Here is a 19,248-nt window from a genome sequence, read left to right as displayed (position 1 = left end):
CTAAATTTACGGCTTTTTTCTCCTAAATATACTACTTTATTCTCCTTAATTGATGAGATTAATCTCGTAAATTTACTACTTTATGCTCCTAAATTTACGGCTTTATTCTCCTAAATCTATGAGATTAATCTGGTAAATTTACTTTCTTTTTAACGTGGCCCTAATCCTCCTTCGTAGAATGGATACCATGACAAATGGATGAAATATTGATTCCCTTCTCTATATAATAAAATAGAAAGGAATAATCAAGATTAAGTAATTTCAACACTTCTTTAGCAGGATAGATCTGATGCAATGATTTGAAGGATACCTCTTCCACGTTGTTATTAATCTCCTATTTTCCGACGGTCATGAACGCACCATCAGTCTGTGATGACGTGTCAAGAAAGTGCCGGAAGCTCTCAGTCAGTCCAAAATGGCTTACCAGACTATACAACAGGAGTATCTACAGATTCCTGTTGTTACCAGGGCTTATACCACCGCCTGTGTCCTCACCACCGCTGCTGTGGTAAGATTTAACCCCACATCATCTGTGTTAGCTCGGGTTAGCTCCACACCTGTGCACGTCACTCAGGTAGCGTCGGGACTTTGATGTTAGCTCGGTGTTAGCTGTAGCAGAGAGGGAGACGTGTCTGAATCTGGTTGTTCAGGATGTTCGCTCCTTTATTAAAGTAATTCAAACACTAAAACAGCTGCTAACACTGTCAGGAGTGTTGTTTTGATTTTTAATACTGAACCAGAGTGGTTACTTACTGCTAAGTGACGTGAAGATCACACCTGAGCAGGTAAGTGTGTCTGCAGCTGCTGCTGATGTTAACGATGAGCTGTGAATACAACCCCTCCCTGAAGCTCGTTTAATTATCTCTGTGGGTTCTTTAAATTTTATTAAACTAAATGTTATAATCGTTTAAATTAAATATTTATAATAGTGTAAACAGTCTGTGTTATAACGATCCTGATTCATTTTTAAAATGCTGTTTTTTAATATTATTTTCATGATTTTAATCCACAATTTAAAACTGTCTCATGTTGTGATTGACTCCAGCATGTTTCAGAATATAACAGCTTTAATGAAATAAAAAATAAAGCCATATAATAAATTAATAAATACTCCTGTAATAAATGTCCATGTGCGTATTTAAAGCTCCAGTGAGTAATTTTTGACAGGTGATGAAACAGGCTGAAATTATCACTGATGCCTCTTTATGACCCACAAACACACATGAGACCATGAGCAATAAGTCTGGTAGTTTATATGTTGTAGATTTTAATGCCTAAAACAGCTGATGGAGGGTTGGTGTCAGACCCTTAAAGACTTTTTTTGGGGGTGCCAGACTCTCCTGTATTTATTTGTTTTTCTATCCTATTGAAGCTCTCAGGATTAAGTACCATACATCATTGGATTCAGATAAACCTTACCTCTCACTGTGCTGCATTTAAAGTACCAGTGTTACATTTTTTTGTCTCATAATGGATGAAAATTCTAGAATTAAAAAAAAAACCATCTGGAAACGTAGGTCTGTTTTTTATTTTGAACTCAGACTTAAAAGTTAGAAAGTTGTACTTTGGTGTTTTAGATGTCCTAATGAATTTGTGTTACCATTAAACCTTTACTAAGCAAGTTTTAATCATTTATTAAAGTATTATTTTAGGTGTTTTTTAGTGTAATAAACAGACGTATGCTTATGTAGCATTCACTGACCCTGTAGATCTCTCACAAAGGTCTGCAAGTCAGTAGAATTGTTATTTTATCACTAGGTTTTGATTTGATTTGATGTTAAATTGTTTATTTTTAACATGTAAAAAAATAAATAACAACCAACTATAAACCAAAAGACAAAAAACAAAACAAAACAGTTTGATCACTAATATGAATTCTATTTACGTGTCCGAAAAGGAGCAGGAGGAAGTAACACTTGATGAAGTTGAGGTGTAAATTTCTGCTTTGTGTGGTCACGGAAAGTTTTAAAAAGTTTGGTTCATGTGTGAAACTGAAAAAGGCTGGGATGTGAAACCTTTTCAGTCACATTTGAGGACACGCAGATTAAACTTGTGAGGGTCAGGTCAGCTTTATTTACAAAGCACATTGATCAAAGGGTTTCTCAAAGTGCAAAGGTACAAAAAAACAAAACCTCATAATAAAAGAGTCAGATCTGAAGGTGTGATAAAGTTATCGTCTCTAAAGGAAGGTCGTTCCTCGATCTGGAGGATGAACATGTAGAAGTTCAGCTGTGTGAGGTGGAGATAAGACATGTAGAGCTCTAGAAACCAACAGCAGAAATATTAATAGATCTTGAAGCAGATGGGGAGAGACGCTCAGGTGTGATGTGATCCTTCTTTCTTTACAGTCAGGAGGAGAGCAGCAGCTTTGAGATCGAGCTGCAGGTGTTTGAGTGATGAACGGTCGATTTAGAAAGTTAAATCAAGATGTTATAAATGCGTCATCGTCCGCTCTGAATCTTTAGGAGGAGGAGAGGATTTGACCTTTGCTCTGAAGACTCAAATTAACCACCATTGTAGTTAAAAACAGTTAAATGAACACAAAGACGCGGAAGAGAGGAGCGAGTGTTTGAGGAAGTTGAAGCTCGGCTGTGGTCAGGTCTTCGTTTGCCAGATCAGGGTCACCTCGGGTCACTTTTCAAACACACTGTCATCATTTTCCGTCATTAACTGTTTAATTTTTGTGTTTTTTTCACAGCAACTAGAGATCATCACACCATTTCAACTTTACTTCAACCCAGATTTGATTCTAAGGAATTACCAGGTGAGCAACAATCTCCATCGAGTGGTTTACTCAGACTTTAGTTTTTTTAATGTCCTGAATAAAAGTGTAGAAGTTCCCTAATTTTTTACCTCATGTGACCTCCTGAGTGTGCATCTCTCTCTCTCTCTCTCTCTCTCTCTCTCTCTCTCTCTCTCTCTCTCTCCCTCTCCCTCTCCCTCTCCCTCTCCCTCTGCAGGTATGGAGACTAATAACCAACTTCCTGTTTTTCGGTCCAGTTGGCTTCAACTTCCTGTTCAATATGATTTTTTTGTATCCTTCTCAGTTCTGAGTCTCGCTTCATTGGAGTGGAGGAGATTTGCGTTCTCTCTGTTTCAGAGATAATGAGGAAGAGACACGTGTAAATGTTCCTTCAGTGATGTTTGAGTCTTTTTAAAGTCAGGTGATGTTGATGTACGTCTGCAGGTTTCCTTAACGTGCTGCTTTCAGGTACAGATACTGTCGTATGCTGGAGGAGGGATCCTTCAGAGGACGGACGGCTGACTTTGTCTTCATGTTCCTGTTTGGTGGTTTACTGATGACCGTATCCTTCACATCAAACATCTTCAGCTCGCTCATAATGAAGCTGTTCAAAAGTTTAAAGAACACTAACTCATTAACTACTGACAGTGGGATTTCTTATTGTCCCCCTTAGACTCAAAACAAGCATGGTTTCTTTATTTGTGATGACGTTAGTGTGTCAGTAAGAATCTCACTGCCTCTACTCTTCGACTCTTCCGTCATTATATCCTATAGAGGTGTCAGCATCAGTTGGTCTGTACATCACAAGCTGGATTCAGATTTACAGAAGCCGTTTTGGATTTCTTTTTGTTCCCAGACTCATAAACCTGAAGAACACGGAGCATCAGCACCTCTGCTGTTTGCACGATTAAACTGAGTAACGCCAAAGATTCTGATGTCAGCCCCATGCAGCGTTTCACTTTAAAAACCGCCCATTGCTTTTTGCCGTCACACACAGAGGGACGTGTTACACCTGTTTGAGGAGGTATGTAACTTCACATAAAGGTCTGTTACTGAAGCACATCAGCTGTTCTTCCTGCTCGCACCTCTCTGTATGAGTGTGATGGATATCGTCACATGACTCCGCTCACTCTGCTGCAGAGTTACACAAGAAGTGTGCATGAACTTATATTCCACTGACGTCCCTTCTTAAAGACAGATACTGATGAAAATGCAGGATGCAAATTCAAACATCCTCTCTGATCCATCTGTGGAAATGTAAACAATCAATCATCAATCATTCGTTAAGAAATAAGTAGATTTCTCCCTAGATCATATTTCCACAGCAACATAAAGTATAAAATCCTAAGTATTGTACAGCTACAGATCATACAGAGAAGGACAAGTTGTTTAATAGGCTGAATATCAACATGCAGAGCAGTCTCATCCTTTGATGGTGTCCGCGTTCAGCCTTAGAGACCGGGTCAGGAGCTCGGAGTAGAGACGCTGCTCCTTCACATCAAAAGGAGACAGCTGAGGTGGTTCAGGCTTTTGAGAAGGATGCCTTCAGGACGTCTCCCTTTAGAGGTATTCCAGGCGCATGGTCCTGGACGGAGGCCTCGGGGTAGACCCTGAGCTCGCTGGAGGGATTATTTATCCCATCTGGTCTGGGAAAGCTGCAGGGGTGAGGGATGTCTGGGTCGATTTACTTAGACTGCTGCCCCCACGACCAGATCTTTGATAAGCAGATGAACATGGAGGAATGGATGGATGGATGGATGGAGCAGGCTCAGTTAAGTAATCTCCGCAGACATGAAGTCATATAAAGCAAGGCTCAAACTTCTAGATGTGGATTTGCTGCAACAAGAGATCTGAACAGAAGCCAGGGCGACAGAAAGCACGCTCTCAGACGGCTCTGATGTTTCAGGGACAGAGATCCTATCGTGCAGCTTTTCCGGTCTGTGAAACCTCTCTGGGTTGACTTTCCTCAACTCTGAGTTTTGTATCCAAATAGGGGTGACGTCTTGTTAAAGTTCTCAACATTTGTGTCCTTAGTGGCGGTTCTTGTGCATCCCCGCTGTGCACAACATCTTAACCCCTTTTATGAAACCTGCTTTAAACTTCCAGCACCTCCCTTACAGCTGGATATAATGAGACAAGGCGTTGTTTACCTCTTCCGGATGGAAAATCAAACATAAAATAGGTGTTTTAAACAATTGATTACTCTATGAATTGTTTACATCCCTGATTCATACTGGAGCTCATCTCTTAGAGTTTTGCAGGAAGAACATGTTGAATTAAAGAGACGCTCTTATTGTGAAAAGCAGGACAGAAAATATCAACCTAAATGATCGACTGTGAGGGTCTGGATGTTTTTGCATCACTCCTTTGTGATCGTTGGTCTCTGGATCACGTCTCACAGACTTCACGTCTCTGATCTGCCTCAGAGATGGTGTAACGTTCCCACATTCCCACGCTGCCCGTATTTTCCTTCCTGTTGGACCATGGAAACAGATCTGAGCTCGTCCATCAGGTGACTTCTTCTGACCAATAAGAACCCTCCTCTCTGAATGAGATACAGATAAACATACCGGTGCATGGAGGTGAACAGGAAAAAAGATCCTGACACTGATTTTCAACCGATAGATTCATGCATCTCACAGATAATGAGTCTGTACTGGACTGTCTTTGTGCAGGGTTTATTGTGAGTCTTTTCAAACATGAAACATATGAATGAATTTAAACATATGAAAATCCATCTCTATAGTATTTACGTGGGCAGATCTTTCAATCTTGGGAATGATTTATTAGTATGTGTTCAGCTAAAACCGATTGAAATTACTTCTGATGACTTTTTATGACGAGCAAAACCAAACCGGACCATCAGGAAACTGATCCATCTTTGACCACGCAAACATTCGCCGTGTGTCATACAGAGTCGTCATGAAAAATGATTGTAAATATGTGCAGGATGTTTCTGCATCATAAGTATCAGGCTTGTGCAAATTTAACATTTTGTGTGCAATACTTGCAAACCTGGTCCTGTGCATGATACTTCTCAATGCAAATGGAGCGTCTGTCTGTCAGGAGAAGAGTCGGTCGTCTCAGTCTGAAGGTCCGTGCTCCAATCAAGCTCCTGCAGCCACATGTTGAAGTGTCTTTGGGCGAGACACTGAACCTTAAAGATGCTCCGGGAATCATAGTGAAGTTACTGACAGCAGCATGTTTTGTTCCACCTCTCCTCCTGATAAACTCGGTTCCATCTGTGTTGATAATCTGTGCAGTTCTCTCCCTCGCTGCATTCTTTAACATGTTTTTAGATATTCGGCACGTTTGTGAGTCTGGTGTTCCTGGGTCAGGCCTTCACCATCATGCTGGTCTACGTGTGGAGTCGAAGAAACCCGAATGTGCGCATGAACTTCTTCGGCCTGCTGAACTTCCAGGCTCCCTTCCTGCCCTGGGTGCTGATGGGGTTCTCTCTCCTGCTGGGTAACTCCATCATCGTGGATCTTTTAGGTACACCGTCACCTGCAGTCTTCACTCAGTGTGTGTATGATGAGTGTGTGAAAAACGCTTTCATTAACGTGTGTCTCACCTGTGTTCAGGTATCGCTGTCGGTCACGTGTACTTCTTTCTGGAGGACGTTTTTCCAAACCAGCCGGGAGGAGGAAGGTGGCTGAAGACCCCGTCGATCATGTGAGTCCAAACCTGCAACATCCAACAAATGTTCTCCTCAGACTCTTTCCAAACAGACCAGGTCTAGACCGTACTCTATGTTCTATTATTAACAAAGACCCAACATCAAGACAGGATAAGATCCAGTCCCATCTTACAGACAGGACTCAGTCTAATCTCATCTTAATCCACCATAAGCAGAGCACTTTGGCAGAAACCTCCAGCAGGACCAGACTCATGTTAGACACACATCTGCTGAGACCATGTTGGAGAGAGGGATGATAGTGGAGAGATGGATAGTAGTAGTTGTAGCAGCTGGAGTCTGGCACATCCACAGCAGCAGAGATCTAGAGGAACCTACGAGACAAGGGAGCTCAGGGACTCCAGAAAGGTCTATGGTTAGTAACTTTAACGGGACAGGAAGAGTTAAAGTAAGAGACAGGCAGAGAGAGAGGGAAAGACAGGATCCCAGTGTGTCAGTCTAAGCCTACAGCAGCATAACTAAGAGCTGGTCCAAGCCTGATCCAGCTCTAACTATAAGCTTTATTTAAAAAGGAAAGTTTGAAGCCTACTCTTAAAAGTAGAGAGGGTGTCTGCCTCCCGGACCCTGACTGGTAGAGGATTCCAAAGGAGAGGTGTCTGATAACTGAAGGCTCTACCTCCCATACTACTTTTAGGCATCTAATGTGTTTAAAATCCTACAGTTTGAAAGCCCAGAGAGAAGTGAACAGTTTCCTTGTGTTTTGCATGTACAGGAAGGTCAAATATGACATGGGGAATCCACCTGGGAGCTACTTTTTACATATTGAAATATCTTTTTGCAGCTTTGTTTTTCAATTGAGAAATTGTGACGCTGTATTGCAAAATCCTATCACCAAAATTCCTCATCCATCCTTTTTTTTGTGTCTCCTGCAGAAAGATGCTCTTTGACACCCCGGAGGAAGATGCAAACTACAACCCCCTCCCCGAGGAGCGTCCTGGAGGGTTCGCCTGGGGAGAGGGCCAGCGCCTCGGAGGCTAAGTGAACCCCTCATCGAACACTTCCATGGACACTCCCTCTGTGTGATGAAGGGGACAAACTTAGTCTCTGTTTTTGACGTGTTTGTTTAATTCTGGATGGAGAACGCCAAATACCCAGAACCGGTCTGGAGAGGACCGCCTGTCATCTTTTTATTCGGGCTTCAATCATCCTCGGATGCTCTTCTTCACGCTGGATTGTCGCTCTGAGACTTTATGAGAGAAACTTTTAGGGTGGAGCTGTAGACGGTGGGGATGTGTGACTTCATCTCAGATTTAAGGAAAAAAAAGTTATTGATAAAAAAACAGCTGTCACGTGAAAAAGGAAAGAACGACAGGAGTAAATTATTCAGAATGATTCAGATGGAAAGTGCTTTTTCTTTTTCATTTCACTTTTTAAAAAAAATAAATGTGTGTGTGGCAAATAGTGCTGTGATTCCTCTTTGAAGTGACGTAGGACTGCATTAAACCAAAGATAAGACGACTTGATTTATAGAAACATGAAGGATCGAGTTCACTGTAGCCTAAATATAGAGATTGTGATGTTTGTTTGTAGGTTTGATTTCATTTTCACATCTGTACTCTTTTTTTTTTTTAATTTCATTGACACAAACAGCCTCATGATGTTTGTTTTATTTCATAGATTTGACACACTCAAGCACTTTTCTCATTTTTAAGTTGCCATATGATCCTGGTTTCTGATTCAGCAGCACATCTGGAGGGAGATGTTACCGCTCGCTTGCCCATGCTTTTGTTTTTTTTGGAGACTGAATTTGAAAACGGGGATAAGCAGCTATGTGGATTTTTTGCTTACGCTGGGAAACAAATCCTCATCAGCCTTAATTTGTTGTTTCTAATAATGTGTTAATGTTGTCCGGCTGTGATGAAGTCAAAATAATCTTTGAATTACAGCTGATGTGTTATTCTGTTTTATTTAAAACATTTTATTAACCTTAAGTAAACACCTAAACCAATGGAGTTGGATTTTACTGTATCAGATATAAATACAGGTAAAGTCATGATCAATAATAACGCTGTTTTTCAGAAGTATTATTATTATACGAGGTTTTTGCTTTTGTTTTCTTTTTATTGAACTTAGTACAATATGTTTATAGAAGGGACATTTGCTCCTTATTCTTCAGAAAATAACATTACTTTGTTATTGACTCGTTATAAGGAGATTATTATTGATTAAAGCTGCTGTGGGTAGTCACGGAGTAAACATCTGTTCAGAGAGGGACTTTGAATGTCAACACTATCCCTCCCAACCTTAGACTGTATAGAATATGGACGTAGTATCCGTGACGTCACCCATCCGAAGCGCTGTTTTGAGGCCAATCGTCTGCGGCAGCCATATTGCTGCTGTTGAGTGATTGTGAGGTAAAGAGGGGGGCTTTGAGCCTCCTAGCCAACAGCTACAGTGTTCCCGCCTGTCAATCAAGTCAGCTGTGCCTCTCATTGGAAGACTCCTAATCTCAATATCTTTGAAATTACCGCGTTAGAAAAAGATTCATCCCCTGTACAGTGTGAGCCGATCGAGAAATGATCTATCCAGACTACACTTGTCTTTTGTACCAGGCTGTAAACATGTTTATTTCTGCTGTAAAGATCGGCTTCTTTTAATTGGTGTGTATGTGGTTTACGGTACTTCTGGAGCCAGCCTCAAGCTGATCATCGATGAACTGCAGTTTTTAGCACTTCTGCATTGGACACATATTTTTATACCGGAGGTTGGTGCTTGCTCCCAACCAGATTTCCTCTTATCCCCCCCACGCAGATCGGCGTGCGTAATCATGGTAGTGCCGGACTCATAACCAATTGGAGGACGTAGTAGGTGCCGCCCCTTAACCAATCAGGATAGAGGATTGGAGATTAGCTATGATTGGTCTGTCATAACGGGAACAAGGGAAATAATAACATTGCTTGATACAAAGGCATTGGAAAATGCTGAGATTTTGCAATAGTCTCAAATTACTCCACTTACTGATGATTACCGGTTGGTATTATGACCTTTTCTCCAAACACAGCAGAAAATAAGTAATGTTATTTACACCAATCCTACCAACAGCAGCTTTAATTTGTTAATTTTTTATTGAACTTAGTACAATATGTTTATAGAGGGGACATTTACTCCTTATTCTCCAGAAAATCACATAATACTTTAAGTTGTTTACTCGTTATAAGGAGATTATTATGTTTCATTAGACTTGGCGGCAAGAGTGTAATGTTATACCCATTGATGCCTCTAGGGGGCGATAGTGAGCTTTGAATTTATTCCTTTACCTTCACATGAACAAGAAGTGAGGGCAATGTAGCGTTCGCGGTTCACGGAAAACAAAACACCGAAGAAGTCGCGAGCGTTTTTAAAAAAATAAATCCCCTTAACCTATTGGATTTATGTTGGATTATTTCGTCATATTGTGTTCCTCCGTCGGTTCTTATCCTAAGAGCAGATTTCATCCCAAATATTTGTTTCAACGCAGTTAATTTACGCTGAATCCTTCGGGACGCTTTGATTTCCCAGCTTTCTAATGAACCTGAACGCATCTGAAGAGAAGCAAGCTCACTAGTTAGCTTTTTTAGCAACTGCGTAAAGATGCAACTGGCTCTAAGTAAAACATTCGGCCAGAAGCCGGTGAAGTTTCAATTAGAAGAGGATGGCGACTTTTACATGGTCGGATCGGAGGTATGTGTGTGTTCATTCTTGGACTTTTCAGCACTCAGTTCTCTTGTGTTAGCATTCAGTAGCCGTCCCTCCGGCTCGTTGATGCTAGCATGCTAACTAGCCTAATTGATGTTTCTGTAAACAAAGAAACGAGTTAAAACAGAGAGAGGAGAGCAGACTGAGGCTGACTACAGGGGGGAATTAATCAAAATAAACCATGTTGTTACAGTTCTAACAAAAAACATATATAAGTAGGTATCGTCTGTATTTTTGTGACGTTTAATAAATTTGTACAGCCGGCAGAGATGCTCGAGCTGTATTTACACAGACATGAGGGAGAGCTCTGTGTTTACTAACCTCATGGATCTACTGTGATATACTAATGTCAAGTCAAACCTCATGAAAAACATGCACACCAGTCTTTTTAAATGTGTGTGCACTACCTGTCTACACTGAAAGAACATTAACGCCATTAAAACTGTTTTTAAAGAGATTTAAGCGAGCAAAATATGAAGAGAGAGAGGTGATAGTAGTAGTTGTAGCAGCTGGAGTTTGGCACGTCGTTGACTCGAGACAGATGAAAGAAAAGAGAAAAGTGAGGGAGATGAGAAGAAAGAAAAAGAGTAGAATAAATGATGAAGGTATGACAGAAAGAAAAGGAGACATAAATGATGAAGAAACATAGAAAGGACAAAGACAGAAAGAAAGAAAGAAAGACAGAAAGAAAGAAAGAAAGAAGGAATGAAAGAAAGAAGGAAAGAAAGAAGAACAAAAAATAAGGAATGAATTAAAGAAGAAAAAAGAAAGGGATTAAATAAATAAAGAAGAAAGAAATGAATTACAGACCCAAAAAAGGAATCTACGGCAGCAGAGATCCAGAGGAACCTACGAGACAAGGGAGCTCAGGGACTCCAGAAAGGTATATGGTTAGTAACTTTAATGGGACAGGAAGAGTTAAAGTAAGTGACAGGCAGACAAAGGAGAGATAGGGAAAGACAGAATCCCAGTGTGTCAGTCTAAGCCTATAGCAGCATAACTAAGAGCTGGTCCAAGCCTGATCCAGCTCTAACTATAAGACCTTGTCTGGTAGAATCTACTGATAAATCCTGCAGGAGCACCTGTTGCAGAGAACTGAAAGCTAGTTCATGCTTTTATCTAATTCTGTATAATAGAAGCAAATATATAGTTTTTTCATATTGCATGTTTGTCCAAAAACACTGTCAAAAGCACTGCTGTGTCCTGCAACATGGGGTCTATTTTTGCAATATGCAGTGATGTTGATTGATCTGACTCAATCCTGCAGCAGAAGTTACTTTTCATCAACACACTCATTTTCACGACTGTTAAAAAGTGTTTTGTATCTTCAAGACATGCAACTTCTTTTAATTTTGAATAAGTCATGATTTGTTAAAATTCCAGGTTTTTTTTTTATGTAATAAAGCTGAACATAAACAGGAAGAAAAATAAACATGTAAAGAAATCTTTGTATAAAATTAAATATAAAAAAAAAAATGTGTCAAGTTTGTTTTATCAGGATAAGATAAAAAACTATTCATTTGCAGCTTTTTTTTTTACATAAATTAAATATTTGAAAGTCCGGGGGGAGTTAATGCATTAAATATAAACTGAAATAAATGTATTTCCGGTCACAAACATTAAACACTTTTCTTGCAAACGTCTAAAAACCTGCAGGGTTACTCTAAAATAATCAAAGCATTTTGGTCGTAATGTTTCTGCTTTAAACTGTCATAATTCAGTTTTACTAAAAGCTCTATGGTCTCCTCTGCAGGTTGGAAACTATCTGCGTATGTTCAGAGGATCTCTGTATAAAAGATATCCGTCTTTGTGGAGGAGGTTGGCGTCGGTGGAGGAGAGGAAGAAAATCGTCGCTTCGTCTCACGGTGAGCTTTCTTTCTTTGAGATGTTTCTGTCAGATACAAAGGTTAGGTGTTGTGTATGTTGTTTGTCAGACTGATTCCACCAGGAGTTGACCTGAGTCTCTGTTTTCTCGTCTGCAGCCACCAGCGTGACTCTGCTGAAGGCGTCTGAATGTGAAGAGATCTTCGAGGGAAACGATGAGAAGTACAAGGCGGTGTCCATCAGCACAGAGCCGCCGGCTTACCTCAGGTAATCCTTCTCATCTTAACACGTGACATGTTTCCTGTTCATCAGCTCTTCAACAACACTCTGTAAACGTTGGTGAACCCAGGAGACCAGATTCTGGACTGTGGTCCCGTTCTTGCCTGATAGAGGATTTTAGCTGCTCAACAGTTCAGGGTCTCCTTTTTCGTATTTTGAGTTTCATGATGCTCCAAATGTTTTATTTTTGAGTTTAAAGAGGAGTCAGGGAAAAATGTAAGAATGATCTGAGCTGAAGGGGTGAAAAAGTTGTGTTTTGTATTTTTTAACTTTTTAAGAGAACACTTAATGTTGACAAGTGCAAAACACAAATACCCGACCTATCAAATACGATATAAATCAAGCCTATTCATTCAGTGATTTCCAATCTGAGGGGCATGATCAAAACGTTATGACATGGGTGGCGGGGGTAGACTTGATAGCAAAGCATGGTTCATTTCATAAGAGACTTGCAGGTGAACTGAAGGCTGACTTGGATCTACACCAAATGTCACAATTAGGGATGTACATTTTAAGTATTTTCTGCGATCGATTTTTGGAAATGTTAACGATAAATTATCGATTCATTGATTAAAAAAAACATTATTATTCTTACGTCAAAAACAATGACAAATACGTTGTTTTCCCCCTAAATTATATTTTCTACAGCAACAAAATGCCTTTCACTGACGGTATTGAATACGGGCACATGTTTGACACGCAGAATATCAACGATCAGGCTCATAAAAATATTCTCAGCGGACATAATCTTACAAAGTGAAGCCTGAGACTACTAACAGAACAGTACTTCAGACTCACAGTGTCCAGTTTTCAGACTACTCGTTCTTATTGAGAAAAATAAACATGTGTATTCAATCAGGTGTCAGCCGAGAGCGCAACCGGGTCATAATCAGTCCAGATGCAGAAAAGCTCAGACCGCTCTGATGTTGCTGGTCTGCAAACATAGCGTACCTGAATTTCCCACCTGTCTGTTGCCTTCGTATCCAAAGGTGGGAAATGTCCTGTTTATAGTTGTCAACCTTCGTGTCCGTGTCGTTGTTGGCAGCAGTTGCGTATTGATCCTCTTTAAAAAAAGCGCACGTGCAGACCTGACGCGCAGCCGCAGCCGCCAGCTGAGCATCTCCGCTGTGTGCAAAACCTTTACCAGCTGAATCACATCCAAACATGCTTTAAACTTAAAACACCTCCCTGATAGCTGAGTGTAATATGAGACCACATGATGTTTGTTCCACGTGACGGAAAATTGATAACAAAAATGCGTGTTTCGATTAATTTCTTAACAATCAATCAACCATAATCGATTAATTGTGGTCATCCCTAGTCACAACCATTAAAACAAAGACCAGAAATCATGAGGAGTATTACCCTCGCCCTCGGCTTCACCTACACCAACGAAGGGCCAGGTTGCACGTGTTGACATAAGGTCTACTAAAGAGGGACCCTGCAGGAAAGTTCAAGAACCACTGATTTAATGTTTTAGGTCTTACAAGGATGAAATACAAGATGCATGAATCCTGCTCAATCGGAGACTGTGAGGATTATCTGATGCTAAAGTTTGATTCAGTAAGAGTCCGAGAGTGACAAAAATGAGCGCTGTGGAGTTTTGACCTCCACTTATTATGCTGAACTCAAACCTCCAAGACTTAAAGCCCAAATTCACAGTGACATCAGAGACAGACAAGGACGGTTCACACCAACAGACGAGTTCATCAGTGATCACCCTGCAGTATGTTTGATGGCTTCACGTCAGCCGATTGAATTCTGTCTCGTCTCCACAGGGAGCAGAAAGCAAAGCGGAGCAGTCAGTGGGTCCCTACGCTGCCCAACAGCTCCCACCACCTCGACGCTGTGCCTTGTTCCACCACCATCAACCGCAACAGGATGGGCCGGGACAAGAAGAGGACGTTCCCCCTGTGGTGAGAGAAATATCTTTGAAGAATGCTTCTCCTCTTTAGATATTAATCCTGTTAAAGCGCTGAGTATTTATCATTTTGTGTTTCGCTCAGCTTCGACGACCACGACCCCGCAGTGATCCACGAGAACGCAGCGCAGGTGGAGTCTCTGGTCCCCATTCGTCTGGACATGGAGATCGACGGACAGAAGCTGAGAGACGCTTTCACGTGGAACATGAACGGTGGATATTCATACACTGTCAGACATCCAAACTTACCGTGTTTCACCCATCAGTCGTTCTCACCTCGCTCGTCTTCCCTCCTCAGAGAAACTGATGACCCCCGAGATGTTTGCAGAGATTCTGTGTGATGATCTGGACCTGAATCCTCTGGCCTTCGTCCCCGCCATCGCCTCCGCCATCCGTCAACAGATTGAGTCGTATCCTACGGACAGCATAATGGAGGAGCAGGCGGACCAGAGGGTCATCATCAAGGTGAGGGGGTTCACTAACGGAGCAGATAAATTAACATAAAGAGGTTTAAAACAAAGATAACCTTTAACCTTCTGTTTGCAGCATGAAGGAGCATTTTACATGTTCTTAACAATGAACAATGAACTGGATGTCTTGTGTTTTCTGTTCCTCAGCTGAACATCCACGTGGGGAACATCTCTCTGGTGGATCAGTTCGAGTGGGACATGTCGGAGCGGGAGAACTCGCCCGAGTCGTTTGCTCTGAAGCTGTGCTCGGAGCTCGGTCTGGGAGGAGAGTTCGTCACCACGATCGCCTACAGCATCCGCGGTCAGCTCAGCTGGCACCAGAGGACCTACGCCTTCAGGTAACACACACACCTGCTGCACCAGAGCTGATAGAAACAATGAGCGCTGCAGTTTTAAAGTGCTCTCTCTCTGCAGGGATCCTCTCTGTAATGTTCTCTTAGAATAACAACCTGAGCCTGTCAGGGACAAAAAAACAAGAACAGTTAGTGGACTCACTTTGAGCAACGGACTGAAAAATCCCCCAAAATATGAAACATGTTTGTCTTAAATCAAACTGTCACGTGTATGAACCTCAGAGAGCTGACAGATGATGCTTGGAGTGTGTGGTCTTGTCCTGAAGTGTCTGTAATCCGCTCCTCATGGGTTGCAGGTTTTCGTGCGGTGGTCTGGTTCTTGTTTTGTGGTGTTCTGATTTATCGCTGACATGTTTGTGATTCCCCCGCAGTGAGAACCCCCTCCCCACAGTCGAGATTGCCATCCGTAACACAGGAGATGCAGACCAGTGGTGCCCCCTGCTGGAGACCCTCACAGATGCAGAGATGGAGAAGAAGATCCGAGACCAGGACAGGAACACGAGGTGAGACAGGAACAGATCAATAAATAAACATCCGATCCAGGATAGAGGATTATATTTAGAAATTTTGATATGAAATTAAAAAATTTTATCAGGATAAACTTCTTCAGATGGAGGATTTGTTTTGGAGGGGGTCCTTAACAGACGATAACAAATAGAGAACAGAACAAGACAAAACAGAATGTACAAAACAGTCAGAGAACCACAGACAGACAGAAACAATAAAAAGAGGGTTGGTACAATCAATGAGAGAAAAAAATGAATAAAAGAGCGATGTTTACTCTAAAATATAAATGAATAAATAGATAAAGGAAATAAAACAACAGTATATCTCCTCAAAATATGGCGTCATGTTGATGCAGAAGACATCAGTCAGCTGGCAGAGCGTTCAAGATTAAAGCGACACATTATCAGACGTACACATCTGCCGACATTTTTACATCTGCTGATTATAACTTCATCATGCTGATAATATCATGCATCCCCAGTTACATACTCGCAACTGAATCCCACCAGATCCGTGTTCGGTCCGCCTCTGATCCGTCACAGCACCGGATCTGATAGGTTTCTATTTTAGTCTATGTTTTAACTTCCACTGGATCCGCTCCGTTGCGTTCCGGCTGCGTCTCTGATCCAACAGGTCGGAGTCCTCCGGATCAGATACACAAGACTTCTATGTTTGCCGGATGCCGGAGCACAACGCATCAATCTCAACAGAGCAGATGGAGCGGGACAGGAAGTCAGGCACCAAAACAAAATTAAAACATCTGGTTAATTTTCAGAATAAAACACTCTGTGTTATCACCAGATCATATTTCACTTAACTACAACAACAAACCGTCATGATGAGCGGAGCCAGGCCTGGAGTCAACAGGTCAGAGGTTTTCAGAGGACCAGAAAGACAACATGGATGAGGAGAGGAGGAGGAGAATCCTTGATTCAGTGATTATTGCGGGAAACCTCGGTCACATGACTCCAGCTGTCAGGAGGTCCTGCTCCGTGCTGCGTACTGAAAACGCAACCTTTGGGTGTTGAAGGACGAGAGAGCACGGAGCAGGACCGCAGCGGATCAGAGATGGATCTGGTGGAAGTCTGACGTCAGTCACGCATAGTGAATGCTTTTGGTACCTTCCCAGTCAGGAAAATGTACACATTTATATTGAGTCATTTGAAAATGGAAAAAAATCTTGAGAGTAAAATAAAAAGGAAGACAAAATATTAAAATTTTGAAATCTAAAAATAAAATAGAAATAAATTGTATATTGTTCATTATGATTTAATAGGTGGTGTTGTGACACTCTTTCAAACCTTTTTTACATAACGTGCATTAAACGTGTTCCTTCTGTGTCTCCTTTCAGGCGTATGAGGCGGTTGGCGAACACGGCTCCGTCCTGGTAGTCATGACGCTGCATCACGTGACGTTTCCTCCGGAGACTCCTGCTACTGGAAGGACGAAGTAAACACACACAGAGTTACTCACACACACAGAACATCATGGTAGCACCTGGACGTCCCTGGAAACATGAATGAATGAACACACACACACACACACACACACACCTGGCATTCCTCTGCACAAAGCTCACCACGCTTCACTGCCTTTAGCACAGCACTAACAGCTGTTAGCTGGGGTTTGTACTGAAGGAGGTTTAGGTCTGTTACCCACACACACACACACACACACACACACACACACACATACACGCAGACACACACACACACACACACACACACATCATGTTACATTCATCACGTGCGTCAGGTCAGTACTCCTCTGGTTGGTACTTTTTAATCTGTAGTCTAAATAACTGAACTGTCTGTGACTGAGGAGGATGTAAACTCTCGATCCACATCTCTTTATACCACCGAGGTTTACGGGTTGAACTGTTTGTACAGAAAGGAGACTCACAGCTGCTTCTCTGAGACTCACCTGAGCTAAATGTTAGGATGTTGTAGTGATAGGAACGACGCCTGTTCTGTCCACGCTTCAGATCACGAATCTGACTCAGCAGCTGTTATCACAAGGACAGAGCAGACGGAGCGTGCACTCTGACACTTTGAAAGATGTAAGCTTTGTGTGTGTGTCCGAGTTAAACTGATGCACGTTTTCAACATCTGGCTTCAACACGTCTTCATCCATCCTGACTTTGTTCAGACTGCAGTCAGGTCAGAGCTGAGAGGAAAGGTAGCAGCTCATGTCTGACTCCTTTTATAATCCTTGCAGCATTAATTCACTAAATACTCAGAGAATGAATCTTATATCTATGTCTGTCATGGCCTGTTAAAGGTCTGTTCATGAATTGATTCAGTCTGGATGACTTACCTGTCCACCTCTGTGCCCTCACAGTTTAATAAAGACAGCACAGAGTCCGTTAACGTTTTGCTCTCAGAGTCTCAGCGCAGAACTCAACTGTGCACCCCCTCCTCCGTGTTTCACCCTCACTCTGCTCTGACAGCTGAGGATCTGCAGAAACCCGCTCTGCATCAGTTTGTAAACCACCTCTGAACGAGGCGAGGATCTGAAACATCAAAAATCACATTTCATTTAATGTCTAACTTTGGAAAGAACGTGTGGTGTGCAAAATCCACACAAGGCTTCACTTAAAGAGAAAGTACAGTATTTATAAGTCTGGTTGTAGGCCTGGCTCTGTTCTGGGTCTCTGGCCAAGCTGATCGGGATCCTTTGTGCCTCGTACAACCACACTTCCAAAAAAAAACTATCCCTTTTAAAGACTCTGAGAAAAGATCCCTGCTTGGACGTATAGCTCAGTAATCTTTTGCATCTTCTGTCTTTTACTCCTCCAAAAAATTGACCCTGGATTGGTGGAAAAACTGGATTTGGTTTTGCAGTCTGAACAAAACTGTGGATGCATTAACGCCAACATGAAGCCACTCAATATGAACATGGTTTAAACGTCCAAGAGACAAAGACCTCTCTAGTTTTTCCTCTGTATTTGAGGAGGGGTTCGGAGAAGAGGAAAGCTAAGAGAAGGTTTCTGATCCTCTAAACGATCCGTCAAACATCATGAAGATCATTCTTTGTTTCATTGAAAGTCCAAAAAGGTCAAAATCTTTCTGTTACAGCATCTCACACACACCAGGATTAGCTGGCCAGACTTCTGAATGTCCCTATTTACCATTCAAAAACATGATCTGTTACACTCAAACCCATCAAAAGTATAAATAGGAGTTAAAAACTGTTCCAACTGTGTTGATGAAAGAAAAGGACCAAAAATAATAATAAGCTGAATATTATCTGCTGTGAGAATGATCATAAAGATGCAGTACTCTCACAAATGTTGTAATGAATGTAAATGAGAAACATTTGTGTTGAGGAGGATGTTCCCTTTTTATCAGAGCGTGTGCATGTAAAGTAATCTGCAGTAACGCTCAGACACAGCCGCGTGTTTGCAGACTCAGAGTGTCGGTGTTAGCAGACAGACTCTGACTCGGTGTCCCTGCATGCTCAAACTAACTGTAGGTAGTCCAAACTCTTCTGTGCATGATGGACGACGCTCCTGATGTTACGTCTGTCCGAGTGTCAGCGCTGACGAGAACCAATGGTGTCTTTAAAAGTGACGACTTTTCAACTTGAACTTACTCTGAGAATGATGTTAACGTTTGTTGTTCTCTTCTTTTGTAAAATTACTTTACCTTTATAGTCGACTCGTTTTTATATGGAAAATATCAATAAAGGAAACTTGATGGAAGAAGGCTCTTTGTGGTTTATTTACATGTTGTGTTTGTGCGTCTAGTGTTCTCTTCAGACTCTTTCCAAACAGAGCA

General features: G+C 41.7%; 2 protein-coding genes across 2 annotated transcripts; both read left to right on the top strand.

Annotated features, from left to right (window-relative positions):
* The first annotated feature begins 366 nt into the window (after nucleotides 1-366).
* derl2 (derlin 2) lies at nucleotides 367-8,325 on the top strand. Its single transcript, XM_034710479.1, has 7 exons — nucleotides 367-508; nucleotides 2,699-2,764; nucleotides 2,961-3,034; nucleotides 3,212-3,305; nucleotides 6,043-6,238; nucleotides 6,328-6,418; nucleotides 7,313-8,325. Exons 1-7 carry the CDS (start codon nucleotides 416-418, stop codon nucleotides 7,416-7,418), a joined length of 720 nt encoding a protein of 239 aa, XP_034566370.1. The 5' UTR covers nucleotides 367-415; the 3' UTR covers nucleotides 7,419-8,325.
* Nucleotides 8,326-9,732: 1,407 nt separating this feature from the next.
* On the top strand, nucleotides 9,733-19,172 carry LOC117831677 (SWI/SNF-related matrix-associated actin-dependent regulator of chromatin subfamily B member 1-like). The gene is made up of 9 exons (XM_034710478.1): nucleotides 9,733-10,100; nucleotides 11,869-11,980; nucleotides 12,098-12,206; nucleotides 13,997-14,134; nucleotides 14,225-14,352; nucleotides 14,438-14,604; nucleotides 14,757-14,947; nucleotides 15,334-15,465; nucleotides 16,821-19,172. Exons 1-9 carry the CDS (start codon nucleotides 10,011-10,013, stop codon nucleotides 16,858-16,860), a joined length of 1,107 nt encoding a protein of 368 aa, XP_034566369.1. The 5' UTR covers nucleotides 9,733-10,010; the 3' UTR covers nucleotides 16,861-19,172.
* Nucleotides 19,173-19,248: the final 76 nt, after the last annotated feature.

The sequence above is a fragment of the Notolabrus celidotus genome, chromosome 19, assembly GCF_009762535.1.
Source record: "Notolabrus celidotus isolate fNotCel1 chromosome 19, fNotCel1.pri, whole genome shotgun sequence".
Classification (NCBI taxonomy): domain Eukaryota; kingdom Metazoa; phylum Chordata; class Actinopteri; order Labriformes; family Labridae; genus Notolabrus; species Notolabrus celidotus.
This window is presented reverse-complemented; position numbering and strand designations above follow the sequence as displayed.